Source organism: Musca vetustissima, unplaced genomic scaffold (genome assembly GCF_032173495.1).
Source record: "Musca vetustissima isolate MV318-11 ecotype Yass unplaced genomic scaffold, APGP_CSIRO_Mvet_v1 utg704, whole genome shotgun sequence".
NCBI lineage: Eukaryota > Metazoa > Arthropoda > Insecta > Diptera > Muscidae > Musca > Musca vetustissima.
The window spans coordinates 1606772-1622083 of NW_026876336.1; the positions used below are offsets into that span (position 1 = coordinate 1606772).

At 33.4% G+C, this 15312-nt stretch overlaps 2 protein-coding genes across 2 annotated transcripts; one reads left to right on the forward strand and one right to left on the reverse strand.

The window, feature by feature from the left end:
* Positions 1-3075: 3075 nt before the first annotated feature.
* On the forward strand, positions 3076-3651 carry LOC133338949 (protein giant-like). Its single transcript, XM_061547076.1, has one exon. It carries the CDS (start codon positions 3076-3078, stop codon positions 3649-3651), a length of 576 nt encoding a protein of 191 aa, XP_061403060.1.
* A 3434-nt stretch (positions 3652-7085) lies between these two features.
* LOC133338950 (uncharacterized) lies at positions 7086-14768 on the reverse strand. The gene is made up of 4 exons (XM_061547077.1): positions 14722-14768; positions 8085-8224; positions 7860-8016; positions 7086-7796 (listed from the first exon to the last, which is right to left on the reverse strand). Exons 1-4 carry the CDS (start codon positions 14764-14766, stop codon positions 7086-7088), a joined length of 1053 nt encoding a protein of 350 aa, XP_061403061.1. The 5' UTR covers positions 14767-14768.
* Positions 14769-15312: the final 544 nt, after the last annotated feature.

Here is a 15312-nt window from a genome sequence, read left to right on the forward strand (position 1 = left end):
CATTTTATTATTAGCATTAAGGATTCATTCAACACATTCATCTCCTTTAGTATGTAAGCGAAACAGAAAAAAACAAAAACAATTAAAGTGATTGCTTTAAACAAACACACGCATTAATACAAACCCAACAAAATTCTATGACTTTGTTTTCTTTTTTTACTCTTAAAAAATTATCCATTGTAAACTAATAATTATTATACATATATTTAATAAAATTAAGAAAATTAAAAAAAATTAAATTGAAAAATTCTAAAACTGAAATGATGAAAACACACATAAAAGTCGAATGTAAGATTTCAAAACAAAATTTAACTGTATTTGTATTTGGTTTAAGTAGTATTTCTAAATCAGCTCGATGATGAATAACATTTAAATATGACAACAAGTTTTCTAAATGTAACAATGATTCATGTTGAAAATTTTTTTATGACCCGCAGTGTACTTAAACGCTAGAAAACTATAGAAGAAGAACATTTAACATGTGTCCATCTTGTGAAACCTATTCTCAGATTTATGTAAAAATAATAAAAATTTATGTAATAATAACACTTATATCATTTGAAATTTAATAGTACCGTTTAATTTAAATATTGATCTATTCTATTTTAATGAGTCCAGCTTACTAATAATATGGATAGGATGCTTGAAGACACAACATGCGCTTTATAATGCCAGTTTTAGTAATTTGCTTATTGAAATAAATTAAAGGAAAGACATTAATTGTTGCGATTAAAGAATGAAAATAATTATATATATACATATTTGTAGTAAATAGACATGTTACATAATGATTATATAAAGAATAACAAAAACAAAAATTATTAATAATAAATAAAAACAACAAACTTCTCTTACACCTTATTATATCGAAACTTAACAACTTCTTCTTGAAACCAAATGAAAGTAACTTGATAAATGAACTGTGATTTTTATTTTAAATTTTAATTTTTCACATTTTAAAATCGTTAATACTACTACTGTACAAAAAGAACACACAAACATACATTTTAGATCTAAAAGATAGACAAAAAAAAAAAAAAAACAAAAAACTAAGAAATTAATTTAATTATAACAAGAAGAAAATGATTGTGATATTTGCATTTACACTCACACAGACACTTACAAATTTATGATTTAATTTTAAAAATTGATTTTTAAGAACATTCTTGGGAAGTCCCCGTGTGAGGGGATAAAAAAATCAGTTTAACAATCTCCCTAATCTTTAAGTAGAAACAAATCTCCTCTCGAAAACTTCAACCCTTAAGCCAAGAAAGTCCTTTTTACATATCAGCGATCTAATAACCAATAATGTATTTTTTGACATCTTGAGATCGTGCCTTAATTAGATTATTTTCAATTGCATCATTTTCCTACATACCATTTACGATTATAGCTTTTGTTTGTATGCTACTTTTGTTTTGTTTTTTTTTTTATTTTTCAATTGTCGACAACAACAACTTTTATTTATCCTTATCATAGTTATTATTTGCAATTGTAAATGTATTGTTATATATTATAATTTTTATTCAGTACATATCTTTTATAAAGATTTTTCTTACAGCTGCTTTTGTTGGATTCGTTTTATGAATCCGCAAAGAATACTCGTTTCACGCACTGTGAAAGAAAGTAAAAAAAAGAAAACTGATCTCAAAGAGAATATTTTGAACGGATTCCTTTTGCGATTCGCTTAAGAAATCGGAATCAATAAAATTTGGATTTTTGCAGCAAAATATAAACCTAAAAGTGTTTTATTTTTACATGTAGGGTCCAAGGGGATAGGTAATTTTCAGGTAATAGGCGCCCGCACCGAACAGTAAGTATATTTAGGAACATCGTTGACTTTAAACTCAAATAACTCAGCGAATACTTAACCGATTTTCATAAGTTACACACTAGTGGTTAGGGGGAATTTTAAAGTTTCATTACATACTAACATTACATACATACAGAGAAAATTAGCTTTATGTAAGAGTTTAAAGATATTTAAAACATCAACATGTTTCCTTGCTATATGTGAACATGGCAGTATAGTCGATTTGGGCAGGCTCTGCTATACCCCAACAGAAAAAATAGATCACATGAAAAGTCGACGACTTGACACATAACTGACGTTTTTATATACTACGCCACTGTTTTCAACATGCAAGTGAAATGAGATAAACCCATAGTTACTTTTGGGAGTTTAGTCCGTTCGCCAATGGTGTAAATAAGGTACATTTAGCATTTAGCATAGCGTACCAAGTTCAATAGCTGTGCCAAATTTCATCCATTTCGGATCACAAATGCGACCTGAACTTTGCAATTGAACATCTACAGATATAGACAGACAAATTAAATGAAACCTTTTCCAAATTAAACAAAACCTTTTCCAAATTAAATGAAACCTTTTGCAAATTAAATGAAACATGAAACCTTTTACAAATAAGAAACTTTTTAAAAAACTTTTTGCAATTGGAAAACTTTTTCAAATTAAATGAAACCTTTATTCTTATCCAAGGAAATTTTTTGTTAAATGAAATTAAATAAAAAACAAATATAGTGTATGGCTATGTAATTAACATAAATATTCTTTAATTCGGTGTGATTTTATTTAATATCTTTACTACATAAAACTAAATAAATTAATTGGTATTTTTGACATTTTAATAAATAAATATTTTAGAACAAGAATTGAATACACGGTTCTAAATGCGAAATACATATTTGATTTAATAAATTGTAGATGATAAGGTAACTGCTTATCATAATGAAGGGGTTCCCGACTTGCAGCTTGTGGGATTTTCGAAACCATGTCCATAACGTAGTTAGAACAATCTTGCCGAGTAAGCTGTTATGTTCCATTGAAACGTCACACAGCTCAGCTCTTGCGCATACTTTTATTTTTGAAAATGCATTTTCGATTGGATTTAGCATTGGAGAATAATAGTACGTTTACATTTAATCGGATTTCGTTAACCCAATGGGTTTAAATTGTCAATTTCTTTGCATATATGTCAAATAAATCCTCAAAAAGTAGGTTAACCCGGTAAGAACTTCTAATGTATTTGTCGTTTAAGGCGGTAAGAATTTGATACGATGTTAAAACCACCCGTCCATTCAAAGCTTTCCCCCGTTGCGGCTAATTTTGCAGCAACAGGTGTTTTGCTGGACAATCCTCGAGTGGAGCGATACACTGAATATCGCAAACGAGTGCTCGAGCAAATTCGCAGCTCAAATGGTGGATCCCGCACCGTCACCAATCCAAAAATGCGTCGCACAAGTTCACGCAGTGGCAGCATTCATGAAGGTTCGTCCAGTAGCAACAGCGAGAACGAAGAACGCCAGCAGTGCGAAGAATCCAGCGACTGTGATTCAAATTCGGACAGTCAGTCATCTGTGACCCAAACTGCCAGTGCATCAGCACCCAATTCTAGCGCCAATGTCAATACCCAAAATTCCGTATCAACCTCGGGTGGCATTGTCAAAGATGCAGCATACTATGAACGTCGCCGAAAAAACTATGCCGCAGCAAAGAAATCCCATGACCGTCGCCGCATCAAGGAAGACGAGATCGCCATTCGTGCCGCTTATCTGGAACGCCAAAACATCGAATTATTGTGCCAAATCGATGCCCTCAAAGCGCAGTTAGCCGCCCTTACATCAAAAATGTAAACCAGACGATGCACATCTGTCCGCTTGCGTTGAACGCGTCCATTACAAAAGCCTACCTTACACACAACTGTATTTAGACCTTAGGCCTAGCTGTAGATCGGTTGACTGACTAATCCAATTTTTGGATTATTCTTGTAAAATCATCCCCCATATATTTAGTAAAATATTAATAGTTTAATAATAATACATCCAATATTTGTACAAAATAAAAAAAATATAAAGAAAAAAATCATTGTTTTAATTAAAACACCACTAACGGCATGGCATACTGATCTAAATTGCTGAAAAGGTTTGCAGTTATATGTTGTCAAAAATGACACAACGTGTTGTGTATGTTTCAGAGACCGTAACGGTTATAAGTTATATCAAATCACTAGAAAATAAAAATAATTTCAGGAGTTTTATTTTTTCCCGCAGAAAATAAAACTCGTAAATAAACATCAAAGCTTGTCAAAATTTCGTCTTAATGGTAGAAAGGGACGAACATATATACGATTGCCTTTTCTCAAAAATAACTACGGGCCTATCTTGTTTCCTTCTGCGCGGTACAAACATATGCACAAATACATGATATCCTGTATAAAAACGTCAGTTATTGCCTGGCCATTGTCTTTTCAAGCGATATATTATTTATGTAGGGTACAGCACAGGCTGACCAAATGCGTTTTTTTACATTTCACAAAAAATAGTCGATTTTATTTAATTTCTTCAAACTTTCACATATGGTTAATTTTCTCATATATAGCATTAGTTTATATATGCATTCTCAACATGAAATAACACTTTAGAATTCCCTCTAACCATTGGTGCAAAATTTATAAAAATCGGTTCAGTATTCGCTGAGTTATTTGCATTTGAAGTCAACTATGTTCCAAAATATACTTGCTGTTCGGTGCTGGGCACCCATTACCTGAAAATGAAAAACCTCACAAAAATCCATTTTTAACAACGGCAATTTTTCGTAATGGCTTGATGGCTTGTAAAGAAAATTAAAGCATACTTTTAGGCCAAACACAGTAGGTATGTAGTCCGATTTTTTACATAACTTCAAAATGTCACATATTGCTAATTTTCACATGCATAATATATGTAATAAAATTTTGGAAGTTCCTCTAACCACTGGTGCAAATTTTATAAAAATCGGTTCAGTATTCGCTGAGTTGAACGTTTTGTTTTTTTTTTCATAGTAGCTACTGTGTGTATGTATTGTTGTGTTATGTCAAATTTGTGCATGAAAACTGACAAACATACCCGCCTATCAATTTAAAAATCGGACTACATACATACTGTGTTTGACCTAAAAGTATGCTTAATTTTCTTAACAAAGCAGCAGCCATTACGAAAAATTGCCGTTGTTAAAAATGGATTTTTGTGAGGTTTTTCATTTTCAGGTAATGGGCGCCCAGCACCGAACAGTAAGTATATTTGGGAACATAGTTGACTTCAAATGCAAATAACTCAGCGAATACTGAACCGATTCTTATAAATTGTGCACCAATGATTAGAGGGAATTCTAAAGTTTTATTGCCAATTGATAATGCATATATAAACTAATTTTATATATGAGTAAATTCACCATATTTGAAAGTTTGAAGAAATTAAATAAAATCGACTATTTTTATGTTAAATGTAAAAAACGCAGTGTAGTCGATTTGGTCAGCCTGTGGTGTGCCCTACACAAATAATAAATCGCTTGAAAAGTCCATGGCTTGACAAATAACTGACGTTTTTATACCCTTCGCCACACACACTGTGGTACAGGGTATTATGTATTTGTACATATGTTTCTAAGGCACATAAGGAAACAAGATAGACCCATAGTTATTTTTGAGAATAAGCATAGCATCAATTTTTGAGTGGATTTATGGATGTACATCCCTCCGCCCATCTGTCTAACAGACTAAGGGTATGTCCGTGCGGGATTTAGATATAGCTTCCATATATGTTTTCGTCCGATTTTTTGTAAATGGTGCTCAAAGATCCTGTGCTGGTTTGAACCCCCCCATTCTCGATTTTACTTTTTCAAGATTTTCAATGGGCTGGTAAATCAATACCAATGCTTGTTAAGGTTTGTAACTTTACACATACATATATAATTGATTGAAGATTTAAAATAGAAGAAAAATAATTTACAAACAATTTTTGTTATTGTTTTGTTGTTGTTTTTTGTAATTAAAGAAAAGTGTTTATTTTTGATGGCGGGCATGATAACTCCTCACTGGAACATTGGAATCCGAAAATTCCAACGGTGTTAGAAAGAGTACATGTCTGGCTCTCGTATGAACTAGGATTATTGACTTCGCTCTAAAATTAACAAAATGGTGGACCTTTGAAAAAATATTTTTGGAAAATCGCCGATTTTTTACCAAAACCCAAGTTAAAAATAAGGAAGATCTTCACCGATTGGTTTTATCCTAGTTCATACGATAGCTATACACCCACAGAGATACGTGTAAAAATTTGAAATCGATTGGGTTATTAGTTTTTGAGTTATCGTGCCCGCCATTCGCAAAAAAATGTTTTGAGAAAAGCGCGTTTAAAGTTTCTTCAGCCGTCACTTGATTAGTGATTTTCATTTGAAATTTTGCAGGGACATTCTTTAATTAGTGTAGATTCGAATTATATCAACAACATGTTTGACCCCTGGAATGGAGGGTTCCCCTTAAACGAAATTTTGCATATGAACCGATTTTCACAAATTTCAATAGGGTTCGTACATGGACCAAATATGTGAGCCGTGCCAAATTTCATCAAATTTAGATAATAAGTGCGGTGTGTACTTTGTTTACAAACGGACATGCATAAAGTGATTCTATGAATATTGTTAAAATCGACTACAAAGCGTATATATTATGGTCTCGGCCTATATTCATATATAAAGTTAGAATGAAAAGGCAGCGTTTGGGAATTATCCAACATATTTAACTTACCGCAATGACACCAATGCAAATTGTTAATGATGCCAACAATTCAATGTAATTGTTAAGATTACATGTTTTTTTTTATTGAATTATGTTTAATGATTTTGTGTTGCTGTTTTTTTTCAGATATCACTATAGAAGTATATATAAATAAATAACCATAATATAACTATGTATGTATGATACACATTTGATGGTTGCTCTTCATGGAGCCACGATATGAGATGATTAGCTACTACAGAAGGACCAAAGGAAATGTTAGAAATGACAAACTTATTATTACTCTGATACATTGCTACTCGTTAGCTATTTACACCTGTCTACAATACTGCACTCTAGGGAGTCGTGAAACGAAAGCCCATTCCACAAAAAAGTTATGGGAAGGTTGCTACTCAATTCGGTTTCTCCGTCCACTTTGCGTACACGTATTACGTGAAAAGTTAGTTTTACTTAGGAGCTAATGTACTTTTCGATAGGTTAATCGGATGGGATTATAAACTAGTGTTGCTGATTTTAGGCGGCCGGCGTCGTTGCAGCTTCAGTGTTGCTGGTGGGTGGTACAGATCCGTTATTGTTCGATCGGACATAGACGGCTGTAGCTTCAATGACTTCAACGACTGGCAGATCGGCTGGGTTGTTGTTGACGTCGCTTTTGTTCGCCGGATCTTCTGTTGTGGGTTGTTGGGTTTGTTGTACTGGGGGTATTGTTGTCTCAGTCGGTACTGCAGCAGCTTCTGTTTGTTCGGGCGCTTCCTCTTGGGAAACAGGAACCTGGGTTTGTTGTTGATTTTCGGTATTTTCTGATTTAGGTGAATCCTTTACGTCTGCTTCCCCGCTTAGTTGAATTTTTGGTACTTCAAGTGGGGTAGGAGCAGCCGCAGCCTTAGATTTGGTCTTTTTTGTTTCACGTACTGGCGAGGCAGCCTTCGAGGACTGTGGTGTTGGAGTACGTGACACAGGTGTACCGCCTCTAGGAACATCTAAGCCATGCGCCTTCTTATCCAACAATACCGAAGTGGCTTGTGGAGCAGGACTGCCCGATCGTTTAATGCTTTCTATCTTATCATTTAGTTCATGTCGTATCTCCGATATCGGCTTCAACAAGAAAATTGGAACATCATCGTCACGTCTTTGGAAGAGCATCTCACCCTCAAATTCGACCAGTTTGTGTTTGCGGGCTCTAAGTAGAATCCCCACAACTTTGTCAGAGATGTAGTTGTAGATCTAAAAACACAAGAGATATTTTATTTTGTCAAACAAAAACTGAAACGCTCATCTCCAACTCACATTAAATAGCTCTCCAAAGGGTATGACGCGCATTTGTGGTTCATCCTTGACATTGTAACCTTCCGAGTCAATAATTTGACAAAGCTCCAACATTTCTTTCAACACGTGAATATTGGCCTTTTGTCCTCTCATTTCTGTTAAACTTCCTGCCAGGGGCCTGCAAAAAAATTGATTTACATCGATAAATACCATAGGGAGAGGTCGTTATTACTGTGTGTAACTTACTTGCCGTACTCATCTTTGGAGAATGTGGGCTTTGGTGAAGAGCGGCCATCCGTTTGCGAGAATGGATTTAAAAGCTGAGACTGCTTGTGCTGATTGACTTGATTATTGAACATGGCTACTTTTGAAGATAGTGGGGAGTCCTGAAAAAAAAACACACACACACATACAATTTAAAATACCGATACTGATCATAATGGTATATATATATATATATATATATATCTCGAAACCTGTTCCATTAGGTACAATTTTGGAAGAAAAATATACTAATCGATTTTGAAGAATTTAAATAAATTTGAAAAATTTTGGTTAGGATTGCCTGACAAGTTTTCATTTTCAAAACTGTTGAAAACGAAATTCTTATAAAGTAATATATATAGGCCTTGCATCCTGAACCCTTGGGAAGAGGTTATGTCAGTTTGCTTGTGAAACTCTTCTGATTTTGCTATGCTATCTATTATACTCCAAAGATTTTTCTATAGGGTAAAAATCTGATGATTGTGTTGGCCATTATAAAACCCGAATTTTTTACTCCATCAACCAATCTTTGACATTTTTTGGTGTATGTTTGGAGGTTACTGTCAAGCTGAAACACCCAAACAAGCGATATATTTTCTTCAGCAAACAAACCGATCTCACAAAGAAAAAGGAAATCCATTATTCTTTTTTTTGTGTAAATGGCACAAAAAAGTTTTGTGGTCGATTTTTAGCTCCTGGGCGATGTTACGACTGCTAACATGCCGGTCAACTTCGATAATTTCTCCCATTTTATCGACATTTTCGGCATAGTACATCTTTAACATCAAAAATTTCTGAACGGAAGCTACGAAACCAAAATTGCACATAATTGGCTGTTACAGTATCGGATCCATAAATACCATTCACAATTTAAGCCGCTTGGCTTATATTTACGCATTTGTCAAAGAAAAACTGTAAAATGTACCGAATTTTCTCTTTGTTCACTTCCATTTTTAACACCCCGTAACTCACAACTGAACGCAACAAACAAAAAACAGCAAACATATAAATAGTTTGATCGATACTTTACAAGAAATCTGCCAATAAATTATTTTAAATTTCTCTTTTGATATGTGTCGTCCACATTCATACCGTAATATATATTTACTGACTGCCTATTAAATATAAGCTCTAAAACAGTTTGTTTCCTGTGGGTTAAGAATCGAATTATAACACTAAAAATTAACTAAAATTGTAGAGCCCATCGGTTTGTATTGTAGAGTTGCTTTAGTTTTGTTCAAGCAAAAATTGAGACAATTCCCATTCCCTAAATTATTATTTATTCCATATAAAGTGAATAAAGTACCCGATTTAAAAGTGAAAAAACCAACACGATATCTTTATTTTTGAAAAAGCTATGCGGCATTTATTAAACTTGCATGTATGCTTGAATATGTCCACCACTATTCACAATCTGCATTTTTATCTGCATCCAAATACATTAGCAACAAGTAGACGCTTTTGAATGTGTGTAAAAATGAGTCATGTCGAATTTTGTGCATAGTCATTTCAAAATTTAAAAAGAATGTCAAAAAGTTAACCTTGAATTCGATTTTAGACATTTCATCCGCACTATCATCTACAAAGAAATATTTTGGCAACGTCATAAAATAAATATTTTAATTAAAAATCTAATTGCGTTTTATTTGTCAACAATATTACGCTCGCGGTTGTTGTTAGAATTTCATATCATGTAGTAAATGTAAAATCGGGAAATACTCGTCGTAAAATATTAGGTGTGTTCGTTAACATTTCCATCTCTTCGACAAGTAGTCCAGTTGTTTTGTTTTTTCTCAAAAATTCTGTAAAAGGTAATTATACAACATCTAAATATACATGTCTCCTAAATTCACAATTCGCATAAAGAATGTAATTCACTATCGATTTTCTGTAATAGTGGTACTACCATTCGTTCGTTTCGTTCTGCTCGTATTCGTATGTTTGGAATTTTACAGAAACGAGGTGAAAATAATAATTTTTTTTTTGAACCAATGCATTTATAACTGAGCCACAGGTGCTGTAAAACAGCGGATCGTAGTTGTTATATCTTCTAAGAATAAACGTATCCACTAACATCCAGTAAGTTCTAAACATAAAACTGTAATAATTGTTCTTTCATTTCGAATGCACACAGCATTCAGAACCATTTGGTTACAATCTATCGCGAAGACGAATAATAATCAGTCTCTTGAAATATAACACTCGATAAGAAAATCGGCTTGTTGTTAGTCGATATTTAACCAACATCCAATAAAAAAAAAAAACGATATTTAAGTAAATTTACAAAAGAACTAATATTTGATTTGTTTTAGTTTTACCCGTTTGCTGAATTGAAAATTTGCACTAAACTAAAATATATTTGGGTTAGTTTCCGAGTGGTACTGAATCGACAATTTTTTCTGCTCGACTACGAGTGTCCGTCCGCTCGCCCAAATAAGACGTAAATAAATCAAATTCTTTTCATTTGCAATGGCCGGTAAACAAAATGGTAAAGATGTTGGCACGGGCCAGGCTAGCAACAGAGTTCGGTCGTTACAATGGCATAACACTTGGATTTTAATTGATTCGTATTAGAGCCAAATTTTCCTTTTTTCTACTTTTAGATATCATGAATGAATGAATAGCCGGGGGAAAAACAACGATAAAGACACAAAATTGGCAATAGTTGGCATAGCAATGTGTGAACGTTTAAAATGATTACGAAAAAAGATGCTGTAGCGCAGCAATTACAAAAACAAAAAAATTGGTCCAGGGGAGGATACGAGTAGAATCTTTTTTTGGTAAATACGTGAATTAGGAGGGTACCTTTTATTGGATTGAACAAGCTTTGGAATATAATCATAGAAAATATGTATTTTTGTTTCTACAAATTGCTCGTCAGTGACAATTACAGCGAACCCTTTTTTGGTTTTTTTCTTTGGCTGTGGTGGTCTAATTTGTTTTTTTTTTTTACCTTATCGTAATTGTGGCAATGCGGAGCCGAATTGTGGAATGACAATCACAAGCAATTGTTGATTCGGACGAATTTAAGGATAATAACGCAGTCATATTTATATACATATACCCAAAGGTGGAGTTTAATTCCGTTTGTAGCACCTTGGACCACCTCTTGATCAGAATAATTTTCTATGTAGATCTAGCTCGTAAATTGGCGTGTCGATTAGAACTTTTAGCAGCTTTACCTTCCTTTATGAGGATTTATTTGGCATATATGGAATGGAATTGACATTTGAAACCCACTGGATTTACTAAATCCTAGAATCATAGAATGGAAACGACACCAATGTTCCATTTTTCGGGGTAGCCGTCACATATAACTATACCCCTAATTATTCGGTATTTAGGTACATTTTCGAACCAAATTGGTTCTAATTTATATTTTGAGCTGTCATTGGGTGAATATTCCTATCAAAAGGTATATAAAAGTATAGAAACCATAAAAAGGCACAACCGCTTTATAGGTATTTAGATGGCCCTAGGCGCCAGTGATTTTTAATATTACAAAGGGTCTGTAATTTGTCATTTCGGGATATCGGTGAGTAAAAAAACTGTCTGAGTACCATAACATATTATATCCCAGTCCACTAATCCCATCTAAAACATTTTTTATTTTATATCTATCTTTATTTTTCTATTTGAATTTCTTTGGTATTTCAGGAATTTCCAAATGTTTTCCAATAAATCATGGCGAATTCCTTACATTTTAAGAAAAACGACAAGTATAATTATAGTATATATGTGTACATATGTGCGTGTTTGTGTGGTATATGTGTATATATAAATCGTAAAAAATAGAGTGAATATAGTTTTTTTTGGGGTTTTTATATGTCTTTGTTTAAATAATAATAACCAGAAAAAGGAAAACACTTGACCATTTCATATCAATTTTTGAAATATTCTATTTATTTCTGTTGTTGTTGTTGTTGTTGTATTGTATTTAATGTACTATTCTGGCGCACATACTTATTTTCCTTGTTGTTTTTTGTTGTTGTTGTTTGCATGAGTGAGTAAAGAACAGATCACTTGAATTCTTGGCATGGCCAATAACGGGGGGCGTCCGTGTTTCAGCGAATTAAAATATTTTCATTTGCTTTGCTTCGTTGTTGCTGTTGTTGGTGTCTTGAGTTTTTCCGCCATAGTCGCACATGTGTTGACGCCAATGCCAAGAAAATATTTGCACATATTAACTAACATAGTCAAAGCCAAATGTTGGATGTCTTTAACATTGAAAACAATTTGCCATAGAAGAAAATCGGATTTGTTGCCCATGGACATTAGGTTGTTCTCGCAAGAACGGAAACATTTCCACCAAGTGTATACATATCTAGTAGTAGATATTAACAAAATATCAAGAATCACCGGGTTGGGATTATTTGAACGACTGGAAGCAAGTTAGATATTCCCATGTCCATCAACAATTGACTGGTACTTGTAATGTGCACAGATCAACGTGGTTGTTCAGATCAAAAGATTAACAGCCCAAAATACCACACACTTTTCAGTGACATGGCGCGAGAGTGTAAACATTTGTTGGCGTTCTGCGATTCCTGCTCACTTGACTTTGACCGTCAACGAGGTTAAAATGTGTAGAACATTGTGTGTCCATCCGATTATATGGTTCGGAACGAAATGGCGTCGTTGATCATGTCAGCAATCTATAGTGTTTCTAAACAAGTGTATATTTTTGTTGTCTGGCATTTATTTATTTTATTAACACCCATCGAAAAAGAAGAAACCCCAAAGATTGGATAACAAGATGTGTTCCCATGGTGTACCCACTGTATGGTTATGTTTCATTTATTTTTGAAATAAAAGTATTTAATATTGTCTAGGCAGCCCATTTGTTGAACTCCTTTGCCCCAAATTTGCTGACAAATAGTTTAGATATTTACTATTTAATGATTTATGATTTGTTGTCATTGAAGAGAATAAAGGACTTCCAGGAAAACGGAAAAAATAAATTTCATTAAATTTATGGCCATTAAAAGTAGTTCAGGGTAGAGTGTAATTTAATTTAGAACAGAGTGTGTTAGATGGTAGGTATCATACAATTAATACAGTTAACAACGGACAACAACAATTACCGTTTATTTATAGTGAGTATACAAACATATGTCCGTAAATGTAACCCTATTTATGCTGCACCCAATCCCAAATTTTAAGTATTCATTTCTTTTCATAACAAATCGCCCCACTTCGCACCGATCGAGCAGCAACCAAAGAAGAATGTATACTAAACCAATTTTCTCACTCATGGCTCTGATTAGGGTCGGATTGCTGTTGCATGACAGTGTTAGTTAAAGGGCTGTGAACAGTTCCATTTCGAAGCATTGTTTTCATAACAGGTGTTGTTGCAGGGTTTCCACTAATTAATTACCCATACCACACCAAAAAAGCTAGGCCACTTTCTCTTTGGATTAATAAAACAAAACTTGCATGAAACCATGGATATCGTCAGACATCATAATTAATCAAGGTCGAAAGTTGTTGGGTTTTTGTGTTTATTATTAGGGGGGCCATTATTTGGTGTAGTGTGCATTTGAAAGACAAGCTGCCACCGTTAAATTTGAATGGAATGAAGAGTTTGAGACTGTGTCTAATCTAACGGCAAGACAATGCGATATTTCACAAGATTCAAACGACTGTGCATTGGCACAATAACTTGTTTGAGTTTTAAGTGGGAAATGTCGTTATGCGTTGATGGCTTGTAGAGAGTGTCACCACAGCAAATTGCTGTTTCCAAGCATTATTATATACGGTGTAAGAAACTAGAATGATGATGAGTGACTGGTCGTTAGGCAGATTTTTTTTGGTGGCACTATTTTCACATGCAGATCAAGGGGTTAAATGGACCCAATATATATATATATAATAATAATAAGGACTTAGTGACCAAACCAGATTATCAAATTAGTTATTTTATTTTAATAATTTTAATTTGATAAGCTACATCTTAATCACGTGGAGTAAACGAATATATATGGGTTTATTAAAACAGACTTGAAGACTTTATTCGCCAACGGAAGTATGTAAAAAGAGTAGAATTTAAATAATTTCATATATAAAAATCCAGATTTTGAAAATAAAATTATAAATCTGCTAATACAGTAAGATTATTCTGTAGGTTATTAAGCAATTCAAAATGCCAGCAATAATTGACCGACAGACAGATGAAATCTTAAAATATGAAAATGCTTTAAATTTGCCAACTTTCATATCGATTATATTATTCGAAAAGTGTGCTATATGGTAATTTCAGAAATGTAAGTAGAGAGACAGAGATTCAAAGCACTTTAATAATATTGCCTGAAGAAAATAACAACCCTTTAAACAAATATTATATGTTCCAATTAAAAAAGGAGAATTATTCGAAAATTATTTGGGAAGAATATATTGGTAATTGCTGAAATGTAATTGGAGCGGGTAAATCACTATAACGAGACCACTTACAACAAGTCCCAAAAACACCCCAAAATTAGTACTTTATATAAATATATAACATATTTCTATATGGGCTTAAAAACCCCAAATCTAAACTATCCTGCCATTAAGTTCCTATTTATACGAGATAAATAAAAACAATATATGTATATGTATATATGATCAAGTGTTAACTTACCATAACGAAGCGCAGTGCACCTAATTCGTGTGATAAATCCGCCATTGCTAATAAGATGTCCGTTTAACAAAATTGCCAACAGAAATCACAAAAAATGCGTTGAAATGATAATCTTTGTGGTAAGATGTTTGGTTTGTTGTTTTTCTATTAATTATGTTTGCGATAAATGCAACTTAGTCTCAAGTATGTATGACTGACTACACGCTGTCAAATAGAACACGCACGTTAAACTCTTCAAAACGGCACTCTACACTGCTGCGATACAATTAAGGGGCGCTTATGCGTAAAATCGCTGCGTGTGACAATGGTACAGAAGAGCGACGACAGACGAATAAAGTCGTTTGTGGCCAATGGAAATATAACCGTTATAATAATTACACTTATTCAGCTCACTTAAAATAGTGCCAGCCGCTGTCGGTTTCTATTTTGTTTCGGTTTGTTGTGCGCGCGACTTAAACAATTATCCAAAAAAAATAAATAAATCATTTAAATCGATATCGATGAATTTACAGCTTGCTTTTGATGCTTTCTTTGTTTTTTGTTTGTCTATATTAACGATAGCACTTTCTTTAATGTGATTGGTATTTGTAT

Coding starts and splice junctions, on each gene's coding strand:
- LOC133338949 (XM_061547076.1), top strand. CDS start 3,076: ATGTTAAAACCACCCGTCCATTCAAAGCTTTCCCCCGTTGCGGCTAAT.
- LOC133338950 (XM_061547077.1), bottom strand. CDS start 14,766: ATGGCGGATTTATCACACGAATTAGGTGCACTGCGCTTCGTTATG. Junction 8,017..8,084: donor TCCAAAGATGAGTACGGCAA/GTAAGTTACACA, acceptor ATTTTTTTGCAG/GCCCCTGGCAGGAAGTTTAA. Junction 7,797..7,859: donor CCTTTGGAGAGCTATTTAAT/GTGAGTTGGAGA, acceptor TTGTGTTTTTAG/ATCTACAACTACATCTCTGA.